The sequence below is a fragment of the Schistocerca piceifrons genome, chromosome 5 (assembly GCF_021461385.2).
Source record: "Schistocerca piceifrons isolate TAMUIC-IGC-003096 chromosome 5, iqSchPice1.1, whole genome shotgun sequence".
Classification (NCBI taxonomy): domain Eukaryota; kingdom Metazoa; phylum Arthropoda; class Insecta; order Orthoptera; family Acrididae; genus Schistocerca; species Schistocerca piceifrons.
This window is the reverse complement of record NC_060142.1, coordinates 124595066-124616089: the sequence shown is the minus strand read 5'-3', so window position 1 is coordinate 124616089 and position 21024 is coordinate 124595066. Positions and strand designations below refer to the sequence as shown.

General features: G+C 40.0%; 1 protein-coding gene across 2 annotated transcripts in view; it reads right to left on the bottom strand.

The window, feature by feature from the left end:
• LOC124797948 overlaps positions 1–21024 on the bottom strand; it is a 144217-nt gene that overhangs the window by 24691 nt on the left and 98502 nt on the right. For both annotated transcript variants that reach the window (XM_047261093.1, XM_047261092.1), the window contains exons 14-15: positions 9792–9928; positions 2152–2205 (exon numbers count right to left, since the gene is read on the bottom strand). In XM_047261093.1, the coding sequence (XP_047117049.1) occupies positions 2152–2205; positions 9792–9928 (191 nt within the window). The remainder of the gene's footprint in view (positions 1–2151; positions 2206–9791; positions 9929–21024) is intronic.

The following is a 21024-nucleotide window of genomic DNA, read 5'->3' as shown; positions in this document are numbered from 1 at the left end:
AAAAGGACGTAGCTGTGGAATACTTAACTTTAATTCATAAATGGTGAACATCGCTCTTGATGGTACATGTTTTACAGCATCAATAGTAACTGGTAATGGCACCTTGCTAGGTCGTAGCAAATGATGTAGCTGAAGGCTATGCTAAATATCGTCTCGGCAAATGAGAGCGTATTTTGTCAGTGAACCATCGCTAGCAAAGTCGGCTGTACAACTGGGGCGAGGACTAGGAAGTCTCTCTAGACCTGCCGTGTGGCGGCGCTTGGTCTGCAATCACTGAAAGTGGCGACACGCGGGTCCGACATATACTAACGGACTGCGGCCGATTTAAAGGCTACCACCTAGCAAGTGTGGTGTCTGGCGGTGACACCACAGTAAATTGTTAATGGCAACAGTAAAGAGGATATGTAAAATCAGATTGGCAATTTCCAGAAGACCTTTTGTGTAAAACAACAATTGGCTGATACTGAATATAACTTTAATAAGAGTTAGAAAGACTTTGCTGAAAGTCTTATCTGTCAACTTTGTTGCAACTGTTAGCACGGAGGTGTTTTGTTTTGTTGTTTCTGTAGTAGCTAATTTTAATGAGATGTTTTCTGAATAGGCTGGAAAAAACAAACATGCTTCTTAAGATACTCAAAACATATAAAGTATATATTTATCAATAGAAGTAACAAAACTGTGATGCATAATTTCAGTAAAATAATACAGTACACTAATAATAACAACAATGTAGGAAAAGATAGATTGCTAGTTACTCTAAAGAAGGCACTTTTAGTTGCACACAGGAACAATTGAAAGACACGTACACAAAGCTTTCTGCCACATCCTTCATCAGCAGAAGAGAAGCACACACCATTCACACACACAAGCGAGCACACCTCACGCACACATGACTGCCAACTTCAGCAGCTCAGGGCAGAATCTCATTTTGGTCTGAGCTGACAGAGTTGGCGGTCATGTGTGCATGAGGTGTGCTCGCTTGTGTGTGTGAATGGTGTGTGCTTCTCTTCTGCTGATGAAGGATGTGACAGAAATCTTTGTGTACGTGTCTTTCAATTGTTCCTGTGTGCAACTAAAAGTGCCTTCTTTAGAGTAACTAGCAATCTATCTTTTCCTACATTGTTGATATTCCTACATGGAGTCCACTAATAAGCATCTTAAATCCTGTGTAGCATATGTAAGAAGGCAAAAATAATTTTTCACTGCCACTACTCTGAATAATTTTATTTTATTTCATCTGTTATGTAAATGACAACAATTTAACCGTTGCTTTATTATTAAAATGAATCTTCAAGTTAAAATTAGCCATTCAAATAATATAGTACAGTCACAAATTTGTAACATTATTCAAAGTGTAAGTGAAAATATGGAAGTTTTCATCAATGCAGAAAACAAACATTTTGTAGTCAAATTAATACAACAAAAAACAATAGCAGTAGTAGTATCAGTAGTACGAGAAGTAGTAGTAATAATATATTTATTTTTATTTCATCTCACAATTTTTAATAGCACTTGCAGCACTGTCATTCAATTCATTTAGTGCTAAGTGATTAGCTGAAGCAGATGTAATGCCCAAAAAGTGACTAATTAGTCCTTCACTCTGAAAAACATTCTACTTAAGCAGGTAAATGAAATACTGTGACTGATGACTGAGTACTACCAATAAAAACATTCATGTTAAAGTGAATGCAGTACTTATGCAGAGATCAAGAAACTTCTACGCAAGTGACTAGCATGTACAGTTGCATCAAACACTCTTTGGAAAAATGAAATTGTTGCAAACCAGTGTCAGGAATTGATCATGGTCACTTAGTTGAAAATCATTCTTGTTTTCATTTATATAATTTTAACAATGTAGAAGTGATCAGATGATGTTTCAAGCCTGCCTTACAAGATCAATGGTGAGATCTGCAATTAACAGCTGCAGCACTTAACTTGACTCCACAACAGTAACATCGAATATTTTTGTACACTAAATCTGTATTGTTTGACATGTATTTTGTGACAGATTACAGTTCAGAATCTTTTTTATAAATCTAATTGTGATGGATATATTACACAAATTACTTTTTTGGTGCTGTGGAAAAATATGGAAAACTAAATCTTGATTCTCACTTCACTTAGCGTACATAAGGAATGCGTAAATCTTACCTCTTGAGAAATATACGACTTCATTCACTTGACGGTCAACTAGTGTGTTGGTTACTGCATGGAAAGAAAACAGCCAGTATGAGCATTTCAAATTGATTTTGGAGTATTGACATAACCAGAAATTAAAAATGTAACCTTTTAACTAATGAAATACATTAAACACAAACGTATATAAATACTGTGTGCTGGAGTAAATCTAACACAGATGAAGTAAGATCTCTCTCTCTCTCTCTCTCTCTCTCTCTCTCTCTCTCTCTCTTTCTCATACACACACACACACACACACACACACACACACAGTATTCCTTAGATATAAAAGTCACAGCTGCTTCCTCCAGCAAGTTATGGTGACATTCTAGTGTCTTCTTCACTAAAAAGTTGAATGAAGAAAATTACTCGATGAGTTTTTACTTTGAATGTCAACACACAATAACCTGTCCATCTCTAGTATGTTGTTATTAATTTTCGACAAATGATAAATCAACTATCACCAAAGTCGTAAAAATGAGTTGTAATTGATATAAGTAACATATACATATTACATCTTAAACAAAACTAAACATGTATGCAAATTGGATATAGGCCTAATCTCTTACTATCCCCTCTCTCTATCCCTGTCCTCTCCCCCTTGTCTTTTTCCATCACCACGTCCTCCTGCCCCTTCTCTCTGTCGATATACCTCCCCCCCCCCCTGCCCCAATCCTCCCTTTCTCTCTGTCCATCTCATCCTTTACACTCTCTAAGTACACCCCCCCCCCCCCCCCCCCAAAAAAAAATATCCTCTTTCACACTCTCTCTGACCTTGACGCTTGTTTATTGGTATTTCAAACTAAGACTTGATTGGGAGATAAAGTCACTTAAACCGAATGGGAAAATGGATAGTATCATTGATATACTGGACATGAGAGAGAGAGAGAGAGAGAGAGAGAGAGAGAGAGAGAGAGAGAGAGAGAGACATCTCCAGCTGGTGGATCTGTGAGGATATTAGCTTCAATGACAATACTTTGCATAGTTTTTACATGTGAACAATTGGGAGTACAACATTTTGGACCATTCAGATTTCATAGTAGTATTCTAACCGTATACCAATACGCCATAAAAACTACTTTCCTAGTTCCTGTTAAAACAAAAAGCACAGTGTTGTGTACAAAATTATTATATAAAATTTATGTATAAAGGGGTAGACTATATTTGAGAGAAAAAAAATTATTTAATGGTTCCAACACCCAGCTATCATAGTTAAAACTAACTGTGAAAATGTTAACGAAACAATATATTTTCACAGAAGAACAGAACATTTTCCCTCTTTCAACAAAAACCTATAAAACAAAGATGCTGTGACTTACCAAACAAGAAAGCGCTGGTACATAGACACAATAAAAACACACAAATACACACACACAAATTTCAAGCTTTCACAACCCAAGGTTGCTTCATCAGGAAAGGGGGAAGGAGAGGGAAAGACGAAAGGATGTGGGTTTTAAGGGAGAGGGTAAGGAGTCATTCCAACCCCGGGAGCGGAAAGATTTACCTTAGGGGGAAAAAAAGGACAGGTATACACTCGCACACACACACATGTCCATCTGCACATATACAGACACCTGTGTATATCTGCCCTTTTTCCCCCCTAAGGTAAGTCTTTCCGCTCCCGGGATTGGAATTACTCCTTACTCTCTCCCTTAAAACCCACATCCTTTCGTCTTTCCCTCTCCTTCCCTCTTTCCTGATGAAGCAAGCTTGAAATTTGTATGTTTTTCTTTTTTCTTTTTTTTTTATTGTGTCTATCTACCAGCACTTTCTCGTTTGGCAAGTCACAGCATCTTTGTTTTTTATATATATTTTTCCCACATGGAATGTTTCCCTCTGTCATATATACAGGGTGTTACAAAAAGGTACAGCCAAAATTTCAGGAAACATTCCTCACACACAAATAAAAGAAAAGATGTTATGTGGACATGTGTCCAGAAACGCTTAATTTCCATGTTAGAGCACATTTTAGTTTCATCAGTATGTACTGTACTTCCTCGATTCACCGCCAGTTGGCCCAATTGAAGGAAGGTAATGTTGACTTTGGTGCTTGTGTTGACATGCGACTAATTGCTCTAAGCATCAAGCACATCAGTATGTAGCATCAACAGGTTAGTGTTCATCACGAATGTGGTTTTGCAGTCAGTGCAATGTTTACAAATGCGGAGTTGGCAGATGCCCATTTGATGTATGGATTAGCACGGGGCAATAGCTGTGGCGCGGTACGTTTGTATCGAGACAGATTTCCAGAACGAAGGTGTGCCGACAGGAAGATGTTCGAAGCAATTGATCGGCGTCTTAGGGAGCACGGAACATTCCAGCCTATGACTCGCGACTGGGGAAGGCCTAGAACGACGAGGACACCTGCAATGGACGAGGCAATTCTTCGTGCAGTTGACGATAACCCGAATGTCAGCGCCAGAGAAGTTGCTGCTGTACAAGGTAACTTTGATCACGTCACTGTATGGAGAGTGCTATGAGAGAACCAGTTGTTTCCGTACCATGTACAGCATGTGCAGGCACTATCAGCAGCTGACTGGCCTCCACGGGTACACTTCTGCGAATCGTTCATCCAACAATGTGTCAATCCTCATTTCAGTGCGAATGTTCTCTTTACGGATGAGGCTTCATTCCAACATGATCAAATTGTAAATTTTCACAATCAACATGTGTGGGCTGACGAGAATCCGCGCGCAATTGTGCAATCACATCATCAACACAGATTTTCTGTGAATGTTTGGGCAGGCATTGTCGGTGATGTCTTGATTGGGCCCCATGTTCTTCCACCTATGCTCAATGGTGCACGTTATCATGATTTCATACGGGATACTCTACCTGTGCTGCTAGAACATGTGCCTTTACAAGTACGACACAACATGTGGTTCATACACGATGGAGCTCCTGCACATTTCAGTCGAAGTGTTTGTACACTTCTCAACAACAAATTCAGTGACCGATGGATTGGTAGAGGTGGACCAATTCCATGGCCTCCACGCTCTCCTGACCTCAACCCTCTTGACTTTCATTTATGGGGGCATTTGAAAGCTCTTGTCTACGCAACCCCGGTACCAAATGTAGAGACTCTTCGTGCTCTTATTGTGGACGGCTGTGATACAATACGCCATTCTCCAGGGCTGCATCAGCGTGACGGAGGGTGGATGCATGTATCCTCGCTAACGGAGGACATTTTGAACATTTCCTGTAACAAAGTGTTTGAAGTCACGCTGTTCGTTCTGTTGCTGTGTGTTTCCATTCCATGATTAATGTGATTTGAAGAGTAGTAATAAAATGAGCTCTAACATGGAAAGTAAGCGTTTCCGGACACATGTCCACATAACATATTTTCTTTCTATGTGTGTGAGGAATGTTTCCTGAAAGTTTGGCCGTACCTTTTTGTAATAGAGAGAAACAGTCCACGTGGGAAAAATATATCTAAAAACAAAGATGACGTAACTTACCAAACGAAAAAGTTGGTATGTTGATAGAGACACTAACAAACACAAACAAACACACAAAATTCAAGCTTTCGCAATCCACGGTTGCTTCATCAGGAAAGAGGGAAGGAGAGGGAAAGACGAAAGGATATGGGTTTTAAGGGAGAGGGTAAGGAGCCATTCCAATCCCGGGAGCGGAAAGATTTACCTTAGGGGGAAAAAGGGACAGGTATACACTCATACACACACACATATCCATCCCCATGCATACAGACACAAGCAGATATATGTAAAGGCAAAGAATTTGGGCAGAGATGTCAGTCGGGGAGGAAGTACAGAGGCAAATATGTTGTTGAATGACAGGTGAGGTATGAGTAGCGGCAACTTGAAATTAGCGGAGGTTGAGGCCTGTTGGGTAACAGGAAGAGAGGATATATTGAAGGGCAAGTTCCCATTTCCGGAGTTCTGATAGGTTGGTGTTAGCGGGAAGTATCCAGATAAAAATTTGAGGTAAATGGCTAAGCACTTTTCAAGAGTTTTGCTAACAATGAATCCCTGCTGTACGTGTGTGTGCGCATGCTCATGTGTACTGATGAGCCAGTTGATTATAACCACCTACTTAACAGATAGTATGTCCATCTTTGACACAGTTAACAGTGGTCATGCGCTGAGACATGGAAGCAATGAGGTCCCGTAAGGTCACTGGAAGGAGCTGACATCACATCTGCACATTCAAGTCACAAATATGCATAAATTGTGGGCGGGGGGCAACGAGCTCTGACACCATGTTTGTTCAACCACATCCCAAATGTGTTCAATTGGGTTTAGATCTGGCGAGTTGGGGGACCAGCACATGAATTGGAAATTGCCACTCTCTCTCCCAAACCACTCCAGCACACTCGTGGCTTTGTGACATGGCGCATTATGTTGTTTAAAAAGGTCACTGATGTCACGAAACATTATTGTCATGAAGGCATGTACGTGGTCTACAACCACTGTATGATACTCCTTGGCCATCCTGTGTCTTGCATGAGCTCCATTGGACCCATGGAAGCCCATATGAATGTTCCCCAGAGCATAATGGAGCCAGCTTGTCTCCATCCCCCAGCACAGGTGTCCAGGAGCTGTTCACCTGGCAGATGATGGATTCATACCCCTCCCGTCGGCATGATGAAGGTATTGGAGTATACCAAACAATGCTAAGCTCTGCTACTGCACCAAAGTCCAGTGCCAATGGTCAAGAGCCCATTTCAGTTGTAGTTGTCAGTGTCATTGTGTTAACTTTGGCACATGCATAGGTCATTGGCTGCAGAGGCCTGTCGTTAGGAGTGTTATGGGCTTTGTGTGTTCAGACACACTTGTACTCTGCCCAGCATTAAAGTCTGACACACTCACCAGAGCACTCCTTGAACACCCGACATGTCATGCAGTTTCTGAAATGCTCATGCCAAGCCTCCAAGCCATCAAAATCTGCCTTCGGTCAAATTCAGATGGATCATGTGCCTTCCCCATTCTACACACGGACAGCATGCTCACTGATACTACATGCACTGTGCATATGTATGCCTAGCAGTTATTCCTTGCCAGGTGATGCTGCTACTGGCTGGATGGGTTATATCGATAGCAGATCAATGGTCATAATGTTCTGGATGATCAGTGTAATGTCTGAGGAAACATCACTGATGCTTTACCTATAGAGGGAAATATATCTGGTGGCAAACTACCTTCATTTGTAGTATGATTAAGATAGGAAAAGCCAAAATAATAGTTGTTACATGAGAATCCATTTTCCATGTAGACAAATGGCACATTACAAGGTTGCTGAATAAGAAGTTCAATCTTGTCCCCTACACATTCATGCAGGTGTCAACACTGGGAATCTACTCTACCACAGGCATGCGAAACAAAAGTATTCTGCCATTCCAGAAAGAGTGCACAATATCCAGTACGCCCTCCTGAGCATTGAATTTCTTGTCAATCTTCTTCAGGTGCTTCCCTGCCAGACAGAAGGAGTTTGTCTGCAAATTGATTACTGCTATACAGTAATGAGGCCTACAAGGGAGCAGAGTCAGAGAACCTGTAAATGGAGAATAAACCAGTATCATGCTGAAACACTGCAGATCTCCTACATCAAGACAAAAAATGTCAGTCATATGGTGTAACAAGACTGTACATGAGACCATGTGGTACAAGTACCAAAAGCACACTATGTACATTGGGAGTTGGAAACAGTAGGAATGCTGGGTTCTGTGAGACACAAAAAGACCCAGATAATGGGTTTAATGGAAAATGGACAGGTGGCATCAGAAACCTTGCTGTGTCAACAAGGATGCATGCAGTATAAGACTCTAACGGAAGCAAAAGTTCGGAGTATTATTTTATTCAGCAGTGGGTATCATAATGAATTACTATTATGATAACTGTGAAATGTCAAAATCATAACTATGGTTACTGCATACCATACTACTCCCTAATGTTGTTACTGTTTTCTCATTCCCCAACATAATGTCCATTGCTCATTAATCATAAATGATACTTCATGTCAATTTATGAATGTTACTACAGTGGAAGATACCATCTGTTGCACCCAAATTTCTGGAAACCTATTATATTCTGTGATACTGTAATATAAGGTCACTCTAATTGTGTTTAACAATTCTTGCAAAGTAAATTGCAGTCAGGATTCTTTTAACAAGTATTTTCAAACTGACACCATTAGAAATAATGCATGAGGTGAAGTCAATAACTGAAACAAAATATTCTAAATTCTTAGGTGTTTATGTTAATAAGAACCTAAACAATAAGTTAAATGTTACAAAATTTCTTAATATCTCAGTCATTAATGATTGACTCATGGCATCATATTCTGGGGTAACTCATCATTGTGGGAAAAAGTGTTTGTTGCAAAGAAGTGTGTTAATAAGGAAAATATCTGGTGTGAACTCTAGAATGTCTTGCAGACAGTTGTTTCAAGAGCATACTGATACTCCCACAGCACACGTACTCTCTAATGAAATTTGCAGTGAACAATAAAATGAGAAATGATTTATACTCTTCATCGCTCAAACTTAGTGTGGCACAAAAAGGAGTGAGGAATTCAGCCAACTATTTCTACTACTCAGAAGAATTTAGGAATGTGTACTGCTAATGCTAGTGTATTTTGGGGGAGTGGTCAGAGAGAGAGAGAGAGAGAGAGCGTGTGTGTGTGTGTGTGTGTGTGTGTGTGTGTGTGTGTGTGTGTGTGTGCATTACCAAAACAAGAAATCATCATCTTGTACAGTTTACAGCCTCTAGCTGGGTCTGTGTGGAACATAGGCCTCTCCCTTGTCTTCTGTCTTGCCACCATCTCTCCGTCTTCACCTTGGCCCAGTCTTCTTCTTTCTTCTGGACACATTCCTCTACTCCTTTCAGCCGTCTGTCTCTTTGTCTTCCTCTTGGTCTCTTTCCTTCCAGTTTCATCTCGTGTATCCTCCCATCTCAGCTTTGATTTCTCTATCTCCTCCTGTTATGGTTCCACCTTCATTAACTCTCTGATCCTCTCATTTCTTAACCTGTCTATCTTTGTCACTTCAATACTGTTTCTCAAGAATTTCATCTCACTAGCTTGCACTTTGCTTTTCTCTCTTCCTTTCATAACCCAGGTTTCTAATGCATATGTCTTCACAGCAGTCCCTGGCACACACAGTCCCCATTGTACCTCGCTCCTACAGGCAATCCCCTGCTTCATGCCGTTGCCCATCTCCCAATATTGGATGAGGGTTTTGACTTAAGGGAGATGAAAACAAGAAATAAGGTTTGTTATTTAAAGCAGATTCAGAAGGATGTAGGTTGCAGTAGGTACTGGGAGATGAAGCAGCTTGCACAGGATAGAGTAGCATGGAGAGCTGCATCAAACCAGTCTCTGGACTGTAGACCACAACAACAACAACAACAACAACAACAACAATTTAACTTTCTCCAAAGGCTTGTGCATTTTTTTCCTTTAACAGTCCCCATGCATCTAAATATATAAAAAAACTGATGAGAATATAAAAACGCGTTAACTTCAAACAATGTTATTTATTTCCTTTAGGTTCTATAAGTATTGTAACAGCAACATTGTGAAACATAATCTGAATGTTTGCAATCATGACTTTCATAATAATATTTTAAGAAATCACTTCAACTGTTTTTACTTACAACTGCCATGGCATAGGTTGTCCATCAAGAAGATATGCTGTGATGTGTTTGCAAGTAAAGCAATAATGGCAGCTACAACATCTGCCTGAGGGCAGGAAAACACTACATCGCGGATGATCTCCAGCACTATCTGTAACCTGACATATGACAGCTGCATTAGTCATACAACAATATAAAGAAAGCAAATACCATCAAAAAGATAATCATGAATACATTCATTGTACAACAGGTGTGAAGTGGAGTTTTCACAATTAGGTAATTACCATTCTATTGACTAATCAGGAGTATGTAGATGTATACACACACACACACACACACACACACACACACACACACAGAGAGAGAGAGAGAGAGAGAGAGAGAGAGAGAGAGAGAGAGAGAGAGAATATTTATAGCTCTGTTTTTCTTAAAACTGGAGAAAACAGCCTACTATAAACCTAAAAACAATTAATACATTAATCCAATTAATGATGTGGTGCACTGACTACGGCTCCAGTTAGATATGAAGGAGGAGCTGGGTTCTAATACCAAATGGGCCACTCTGATTATAGTTTTCTGTTAGTTTCTTAAATATCTTCTGGACAATAATCGGACAGTTCCTTCAGCAAGTACTTGGCCAATTACTCCTCTGTACTCAGTAATCAAAATAGTATTCTCTCACTGAAGCACTTAACACTGGTATAACATTAAGCTTCGTTCTTCTCAGTAATAAATTCAGTGTGAACATTTAACAACATGTTATGGAATTTTAATGGAGAAATCTTCCTTTCTGGAGTGGCAAGTTTCTTACCAATGCTGCTGGTTGCCACTACATACCACCTTTCCAGGTACTTTCACATTTTGTGCTGGACATTTATATTTTTGCCATGCAGTACAGAGATTATGTGCTTCTCTTTAGTTTTTAAGCCACATGGATACAGGAAAGAGAAAACCAAGAAACATCAGCTAGAAATACTCTTGAGGAAAATTGTTGCGTTCATATTTACAAAGCATCAACAGTAAACTGAATGTACCACAGTGTACTGTACCTGATATCCTACAAAGTAAGGAATAACAGAATCAAACTAATAAGAACTGATATCAAAATGCTGTCGGTGGTGGTAATGCCAGAAGCTACCAACAAAAGTGCTGCTCTTTATGATGAGATCACATCCCTGTTTATGAAGCTGGCACCACTGGTTCAAGACTCTAATTGCACATGAAAAGCACTCAATCTTCATACATTATCTTTGTGTACCACTTCCTGCTGCAACACATTCAGCAAAATCAAGCTAGACAAGCCACACAGAGCTCAGTCAGCAGGTCTTATCATTCAAGATAGCTTGCAGATCAAGTCACAGCACCTTGCTGCTTACGACATACTGTCTTCCTTATGCTCATAGTGTCAACCACTAGCACACACACCTACAGTAACAAAGGATATTGCCACACTTCCGAACAGGTACCAGATGCCACTATCAGTGGTAGTCAAATAAGGACTGTATTTTGGGAATTATATTTAGCTAAATGTTTAGACATTCTACTCTCTTACAAGGTTGGTTTGGCAAGACTGGTAAATTTCCATGAAAGAATGTGGCATTTCTGTTGTGCCTATATGGTTGGTAACCTTAATTACACCAAGGATCATATCAACAATGTACAGCATACAGTTCATTGTTGACTGTTGTCCGAAATGGTCAGTGCGTCAACTGTGATTGAAAATGGAGAAAACCGAGTTTTGGGCTGCTATTAAACATTTTTATGGAAGGGTTGCACAGTCGCTCAAATAAAACAAAATTGGATGAAGTTCACACAGACTCTGCACCATCATTGAAGAACTTTTTTTTTTTTAATATATAAATGAAAAGCACCAGTTTGCTATTGTTCTAATTTTATTGTGTTAACCGGTTTTCGACCTACAAGGCCATCTTCAGACATTTACTGAGTATTGTCATCAAAGAAGTTACAATGTTCGTAAACAACATCGGAAGAGAAGTTACATGTCTAGATTGAAGCAAAGACATACAGTAAGTAACATCTTTGACAGTGTGGTGGTAATGCATTGAAAAAGTAAAAAATTGAACAGAAAATAAATAGAAATGGAGTAGACACGAAAAAACTTTAATATAAAGGAACAGCACATCTACATAACAGTTTCTATTAATAAACAAAAGTAATAAAATAAAATAAGTCCTTGACAAGGCTACTCCAGGAGGTGTAAAACATGGAGAGTGATACACAAACCAATTAAAAGAAGAAATAATTATCAATGTAACTACAGAATACATAAGCAACTTAAGCAATATCAATAAGATAAATAGAAATGCAGGAAAATGGAGGTTTTTGAGGGAACATACTGTAGTGTTGACAGAAGAGCCAACACTGTGTTTTTAGAGGAGGCCGAAATGCACGCGTTTAATTACACGCCGACTGGCGTGAGGTCTGGAACAGGACAATATCTTGAGAATTGCAAATAAAGTACGTTGATGATGTAATACTTAACTTTAATCCACAATTGTAGAACATCTCTCATTACGGTACATGCTTCATAATATTAATTATCAATTGAATACGGCGCCTTGCTAGGTCGTAGCAAATGTAGCTGAAGGCTATGCTAACTATCGTCTCGGCAAATGAGAGCGTATTTATCAGTGAACCATTGCTATGAACGTCGGCTGTACAACTGGGGCGAGTGCTAGTATGTCTCTCTAGACCTGCTGTGTGGTGGTGCTCGGTCTGCAATTACTGACAGTGGCGACACGCGGGTCCGGCGTATACTAATGGACCGCGGCCGATTTAAAGGCTACCACCTAGCAAGTGTGGTGTCTGGCGGTGACACCACACATACAGTAAATGCAATCTTTGAGAATGTGGTGGTACTGCGCTTTTAAAAGGTAAAAAAGGCTGAACAATACACAAATACAAAAGGAGCAAACAGGAAAACATTAAAATTGTATTCAAAACTGTGGCTATGTAACAGTTTGCATTAAATAAATGAACCAAGTAAAATATAAACAATATTTGATGAGACAACTACAAGAGGTATTAAACATGGACAGTAATACAAGCACCAGTTTTTAAAAAAAAAACTTTGAGTGCAAATATCAAATGCTGGTTTAGATATGCGGATGATGTCTACATCTACATCTACATCTACATCTACATTGATACTCCGCAAGCCACCCAACGGTGTGTGGCGGAGGGCACTTTACGTGCCACTGTCATTACCTCCCTTTCCTGTTCCAGTCGCGTATGGTTCGCGGGAAGAACGACTGTCTGAAAGCCTTCGTGCGCGCTCTAATCTCTCTAATTTTACATTCGTGATCTCCTCGGGAGGTATAAGTAGGGGGAAGCAATATATTCGATACCTCATCCAGAAACGCACCCTCTCGAAACCTGGCGAGCAAGCTGCACCGCGATGCAGAGCGCCTCTCTTGCAGAGTCTGCCACTTGAGTTTATTAAACATCTCCGTAACGCTATCACGGTTACCAAATAACCCTGTGACGAAACGCGCCGCTCTTCTTTGGATCTTCTCTATCTCCTCCGTCAGACCGATCTGGTATGGATCCCACACTGATGAGCAATACTCAAGTATAGGTCGAACGAGTGTTTTGTAAGCCACCTCCTTTGTTGATGGACTACATTTTCTAAGCACTCTCCCAATGAATCTCAACCTGGTACCCGCCTTACCAACAATTAATTTTATATGATCATTCCACTTCAAATCGTTCCGCACGCATACTCCCAGATATTTTACAGAAGTAACTGCTACCAGTGTTTGTTCCGCTATCATATAATCATACAATAAAGGATCCTTCTTTCTATGTATTCGCAGTACATTACATTTGTCTATGTTAAGGGTCAGTTGCCACTCCCTGCACCAAGTGCCTATCCGCTGCAGATCTTCCTGCATTTCGCTACAATTTTCTAATGCTGCAACTTCTCTGTATACTACAGCATCATCCGCAAAAAGCCGCATGGAACTTCCGACACTATCTACTAGGTCATTTATATATATTGGGAAAAGCAATGGTCCCATAACACTCCCCTGTGGCACGCCAGAGGTTACTTTAACGTCTGTAGACGTCTCTCCATTGATAACAACATGCTGTGTTCTGTTTGCTAAAAACTCTTCAATCCAGCCACACAGCTGGTCTGATATTCCGTAGGCTCTTACTTTGTTTATCAGGCGACAGTGCGGAACCGTATCAAACGCCTTCCGGAAGTCAAGAAAAATAGCATCTACCTGGGAGCCTGTATCTAATATTTTCTGGGTCTCATGAACAAATAAAGTGAGTTGGGTCTCACACGATCGCTGTTTCCGGAATCCATGTTGATTCCTACATAGTAGATTCTGGGTTTCCAGAAATGACATGATACGCGAGCAAAAAACATGTTCTAAAATTCTACAAGAGATCGACGTCAGAGATATAGGTCTATAGTTTTGCGCATCTGCTCGACGACCCTTCTTGAAGACTGGGACTACCTGTGCTCTTTTCCAATCATTTGGAACCCTCCGTTCCTCTAGAGACTTGCGGTACACGGCTGTTAGAAGGGGGGCAAGTTCTTTCGCGTACTCTGTGTAGAATCGAATTGGTATTCCATCAGGTCCAGTGGACTTTCCTCTATTGAGTGATTCCAGTTGCTTTTCTATTCCTTGGACACTTATTTCGATGTCAGCCATTTTTTCGTTTGTGCGAGGATTTAGAGAAGGAACTGCAGTGCGGTCTTCCTCTGTGAAACAGCTTTGGAAAAAGGTGTTTAGTATTTCAGCTTTACGCGTGTCATCCTCTGTTTCAATGCCATCATCATCCCGTAGTGTCTGGATATGCTGTTTCGAGCCACTTACTGATTTAACGTAAGACCAGAACTTCCTAGGATTTTCTGTCAAGTCGGTACATAGAATTTTACTTTCGAATTCACTGAACGCTTCACGCATAGCCCTCCTTACGCTAACTTTGACATCGTTTAGCTTCTGTTTGTCTGAGAGGTTTTGGCTGCGTTTAAACTTAGAGTGGAGCTCTCTTTGCTTTTGCAGTAGTTTCCTAACTTTGTTGTTGTACCACGGTGGGTTTTTCCCGTCCCTCACAGTTTTACTCGGCACGTACCTGTCTAAAACGCATTTTACGATTGCCTTGAACTTTTTCCATAAACACTCAACATTGTCAGTGTCGGAACAGAAATTTTCGTTTTGATCTGTTAGGTAGTCTGAAATCTGCCTTCTATTACTCTTGCTAAACAGATAAACCTTCCTCCCTTTTTTTATATTCCTATTAACTTCCATATTCAGGGATGCTGCAACGGCCTTATGATCACTGATTCCCTGTTCTGTACATACAGAGTCGAAAAGTTCGGGTCTGTTTGTTATCAGTAGGTCCAAGATGTTATCTCCACGAGTCGGTTCTCTGTTTAATTGCTCGAGGTAATTTTCGGATAGTGCACTCAGCATAATGTCACTCGATGCTCTGTCCCTACCACCCGTCCTAAACATCTGAGTGTCCCAGTCTATATCTGGTAAATTGAAATCTCCACCTAAGACTGTAACATGCTGAGAAAATTTATGTGAAATGTATTCCAAATTTTCTCTCAGTTGTTCTGCCACTAATGCTGCTGAGTCGGGAGGTCGGTAAAAGGAGCCAATTATTAACCTAGTTCGGTTGTTTAGTGTAACCTCCACCCACAATAATTCACAGGAACTATCCACTTCTACTTCACTACAGGATAAACTACTACTAACAGCGACGAACACTCCACCACCGGTTGCATGCACTCTATCCTTTCTAAACACCATCTGTACCTTTGTAAAAATTTCGGCAGAATTTATCTCTGGCTTAAGCCAGCTTTCTGTACCTGAGTATGTGGACTGGTACTACAAGACAACTCAAGAAATTTTTTGAAAAACCAAAACAGTCAACATAAAAATATTCAGTTCACAATGGAGATTGGCAACAAATTCGTAAATTTCTTAGATCTCATCACTGACATCAGTACACACACACATTATTTCAAAATTTATAGAAAAACTACAACTATAGAAACAGTAATACCTTCTTGATCACAACACCCCATAGCTCATAAACATCCACATTTCCACTCAATGGTACATTTTCTGACATCTATACCCAAGTGCAGATATGATTTCAAAGCAAAGTTAGACACAATAAAATTTATGGCCACAGCCAATGGCTACAGTTCAGTTCTTAATGACCACACCTTGCATAGGAAACAAAAACGGAAAATTATACCCCTCCTCTATGCCCCATTTGCTTCCCATCCACTATCTGCAAGAAATGGTGTACACTACCATATCTAGGAGAAGTATCACAGATTGTAGCCAAAGCACTAAAAGCCCCTACAAGTATAGGCTTTGCTACTATGTTTAGAACACGACAGCCCAGTGTATTTTCAATAGCAAAGATAAGATCCAGTTATTAGCTAACAGTGGGGTATACACAATTACCTGTTCTGATAGTGACAAATTTTACATTGGTCAGTAAGGCAGAGACATAGCAACTAAGCTGGCTGAACATGAACGCAGCTGGAGGTTGCAGAATTCTGACTCCGCATTTGCTGAGCATGTAATGAGAGAGGATCACAATTACCAGCCAGAGTCCCATGTACTTCACTTAGCAAACAAAGGCCATAAACTCAACCTGCTGGAAGGCCTGGAAATTAATAAACATCTAGCCCTCAGTTCAGATCTAATACTAAATGACCAGACACAGTTCAACACTTCCCCTCTCCTAAACTTCATATAATCATCTCTGTTGTTCATTACTTCACACACTGTCTCTTCCTACATAATCCCATTTTCCTGTATTCATTAAGTTCTTTTATTTTATTGCAGTTGTCTATGTATTCCATATAGACTGTAGTTTAAATTGTTAAGGCTTTCTTTTAACTGTTACCTGTATTACTGTCCATGTTTAATACCTCTTGTAGTTGTCTCATCAAATATTGTTTATGGTTATAATAGAGGGAAACATTCCACGTAGGAAAAATATATCTAAAAACAAAGATGATGCGACTTACCAAATGAAAGTGCTGGCAGGTCGACAGACACACAAACAAACACAAACATACACACAAAATTCAAGCTTTCGCAACAAACTGTTGCCTCATCAGGAAAGAAGGAAGGAGAGGGAAAGACGAAAGGATGTGGGTTTTAAGGGAGAGGGTAAGGAGTCATTCCAATCCCGGGAGCGGAAAGACTTACCTTAGGGGGAAAAAAGGACGGGTATACACTCGCACACACACACACACACACACACACACACACACACACACACACACACACACACACACACACACATATCCATCCACACATATACAGACACAAGCCAAATATTGTTTATATTTTACATGATTCATTTATTTAATGCAAACTGTTACACAGCCACAATTTTGAATATAATGTTGATGTTTTCCTGTTTGCTCCTTTTGTATTTGTGTACTGTTCAGCCTTTTAACCTTTTAAAAGTGCAGTACCGCCACACTCTCAAAGATTGCATTTACTGTGTGTTCCCTCAAACTCGTCCATTTTCCTGCATTTCTATTTATCTTACTGATATTGCTTAAGTTCCTTATGTATTCTGTACTTACATTGATAATTGATTACTGTTTTAAATGGTTTGTGTATCACTCTCCATGTTTCATACCTCCTGAAGTACCCTTGTCAAGGACTTATTTTATTTTATTATTTTTGTTTATTAATAAAAACTGTTATGTAGGCATGCTGTTCCTATTTTGTGTCAAAGTTTTTTCCTGTCTCCTTCATTTTTATTTATTTACAGTCCAATTTTTTACTTTATCAATGCATTACCACCACACTGTCAAAGATGTTCCTAACTGCACGTCTTTGCTTCAATCTAGATACGTAACTTTTCTTCCAATGTTGCTTACGAACATTGTAACTTCTTTGATGACAATACTCAGTAAATGTCTGAAGATGGCCTTGTAAGCCAAGAACCGGTTAACAAAATAAAAGTAATACTGTAGAACAAAAGCAAACTGGTGCTTTTCATTTATTATAATGTTGTTCTACCAAGAAATGATGGAAGATTCAGTTAACATTTATTTTTGGATTAATGAATTTAAACATGGTCGGACAAGCGCCGAAGATGAAGCGTGCACTGACTGTCCAAATTGAGGTCACCACATAGCAAACCGTTGAAAAAATCCATGAATTGGTAACACAAGACCGCTGATAAAAATCCATGAGATTGCTGAGACTGTAGGCATGCCAACTGAGTGAGTGCAAAATATTCTGCACCGAGACTTGGCAAGGAAGTAGATGTGTGTGAGACGGGTGCTGTGATTGCTCACAGTCAACAAAGAGTGCATCTGGCACAACTTTTCAACACAATGTCAGGCAACACTTAATGACAGTCCACAAGACATTTTATGCCAACTGGTGACCACTGATGACACTTGGATCCATGATTACTTACCAGAGTCAAAACTGCAATCAAAACAATGGACAATGGCTGGTGAAAGTGCACCAAAGAAGGCAAAGACACATTTTGCCAGCTGAGTAGGTGATGACCACTGTTTTTGGGATTCTCAAGGTAAAATCTTCAAACATTATTTGGAAAGAGGCAGAACCATAACTGGACCCTGTTATGCTTCATTGCTGGATCATTTGAAACTTGTGTTGCCTGAAAGGAGACCAAGGTTGGTGTGCAAAAAAGTGCTCTTTCACCAGGATAAGGCACCATCCCACACATCAGCAATAACAATAGCAAAAGTTCACGAATTGGGCTTCAAACTCATTCCTCATCCATGCTATTCACCAGAGTGAGCCCCACATGACTTCCTCCTGTTCCATAACTGAAATTTTGACTTGCAGGGAAGAAATTTTCATCAAATGAGGAAGCAATAGTTGCAGTCAATGAATATTTTGCAGGGTTTGACAGAATCTATTTCCCCAATGGGATGAAAAAGCTGTAGGAATGCTGGACCAAGCATATATCCTACAAAGGAGACTATGTTGGAAAGTAAGGTGAGTTACTTATGAAACATTTTTTCTTACATTTTCACCAGACCTACCAGATCACACTCTTATATAATAGCCAGTGTTTCTGGACACTGCCACGACCACTTAAATACAGCATTTTTCCTGCAGTAATGTAAATCAAAATTATGAACCTACAAACTGCAATTAATATTCCTGTCACAAAATACAACAGAAATTGGCAACAGGACTCCTGAGGCTTAATGTCGCGACATCAATATAGAATTTTTGATGCTCTGACAATAGTAACTGCAACAACCATAGTAACAGATACAGTTGAATCAGGTACTGGAATGATTTCTGCTCCCATGGCAGAATCTGATATACTTGCACTTTTACAAAAAGTTACACTCAGTGACCACAGTTCCAATATTGTTCAGTTCTGTCTAAGGAACGGTGTACACATACTTTGAGACTTAGGTGCATTTTGTGTCTGCCAGGGCAGTTTGTTTCCACACTACCGAGAAGCCACAGCAGTCTTAAGTCTAATGGATACAGGATTGAAAAGTCTCAGCAAACACTAAATTTACATGGCACCTAAGCAAGATGTTACTAATCATATGCAAATAATATGATCTGAAAGATTGTCATTCAAAATGTAGCATATAAGACTCTGTGTTCTAGGACATTCAAAAAATATTACTACGTCTGTGGAGAAGGTATTAGTTATGCCACAGGAAAGTTGTTCCGGACCACCTGGCCAGGAAATTTTTGCTTTTCCAAGGATATCTGAATGTCTGGAGAACTACTACTCCTCACTGTAGACACGGCACCTCACAGGTGGAAAGGTGGTAGAGGAGGGACATTTTTATATGGAACAGACAACAGTTATCAAAACGGAAGTAGTTTGTGGTTGAGGCATTTTATATGGACAGAGGTTTTTATAGAGCCATCAGAAAGATGGTCATCACATCCAGGAAGGTAGCACGCTGAGCTGAAAAGGCCAAGGTGAAGCAGGTTTGGGAAGAGGCAATAAAGTTCTGGAAGCAAAGTCAAGGGCTATTATGGCTGTAGGTCCCTATCCGTTGTTAACAAGGGAACCTCCCCATCGCACCCCCCTCAGATTTAGTTATAAGTTGGCACACCTTGAAAAACTGAACACAAATCAATCGAGAAAACAGGAAGAAGTTGTGTGAAACTATGAAAAAAATAAGCAAAATTGACAAACTGAGTAGTCCATGCCCAAGACAGGCAACATCAAGGATAGTGTGAGCTCAGGAGCGCCGTGGTCCCGTAGTTAGCGTGAGCAGCTGCGGAACAAGAGGTCCTTGGTTCAAGTCTTCCCTCGAGTGAAAAGTTTACTTTCTTTATTTTCGCAAAGTTATGATCTGTCCGTTCATTCATTGATGTCTCTGTTCACTGTAATAAGCTTAGTGTCTATGTTTTGCAACCGCACCGTGTGATTAGTAGATGAAAGGACGTGCCTCACCAATGGGAACCGAAAACATTTGATCGCAAGGTCATAGGTCAACCGATTCCTCCACAGGAAAACACGCCTGATATATTCTATATGAAACTGGTGACGGCATGTGCGTCACATGACAGGAATATGTTGTCGACCCACCTAACTTGTACACTTGGCGAATGGGTAAAAAGATTCTTCTATCTTGCCTGATTTAGGTTTTCTTGTGGATGTGATAATCACTCCCAAAAAAGTGATGAAAACATAAGAGTTTGTCACATAAACGGCAACAAATGAATGCAACAGTTTCACAGTCGCACAGTTTTCCCTGTGCTCTGTCAAAACATTTGTTTTTAACGTTTTCAAATTTTTCCGTGTGTAGACCATCAAATCCTGCATATGTCCAAGCAAATCTGAACATATCCTGGAATTTTGGAGAGCGAAGTTGATTATGTGAGAGTGCCTGAACTTTGATAATTGTCTGAAAATAAAAAAATTAAACTTTCCACTCGAGGGAAGACTTGAACCAAGGACCTCTCATTCCGCAGCTGACCACGCTAACCACGGCGCTCCTGAGCGAACACTATCCTTGATGTTGCCTATCTTGCACATGGACTACTCAGTTTGTATATTTTGCTTATTTTTTTCATAGTTCCACACTTCTTCCTGTTTTCTCGATTGATCTGTGTTCAGTTTTTCAAGGCCTAGCCACTGTGCCAACTTATAACTAAATCTGAGGGAGGTGCGATGGGGAGGTTCCCTTGTAAGTAAATTCTCAACTACCCAGATCTCGCACACCACCAAACCAATGGCTTTAACAGCATCCATGCTATTTTGA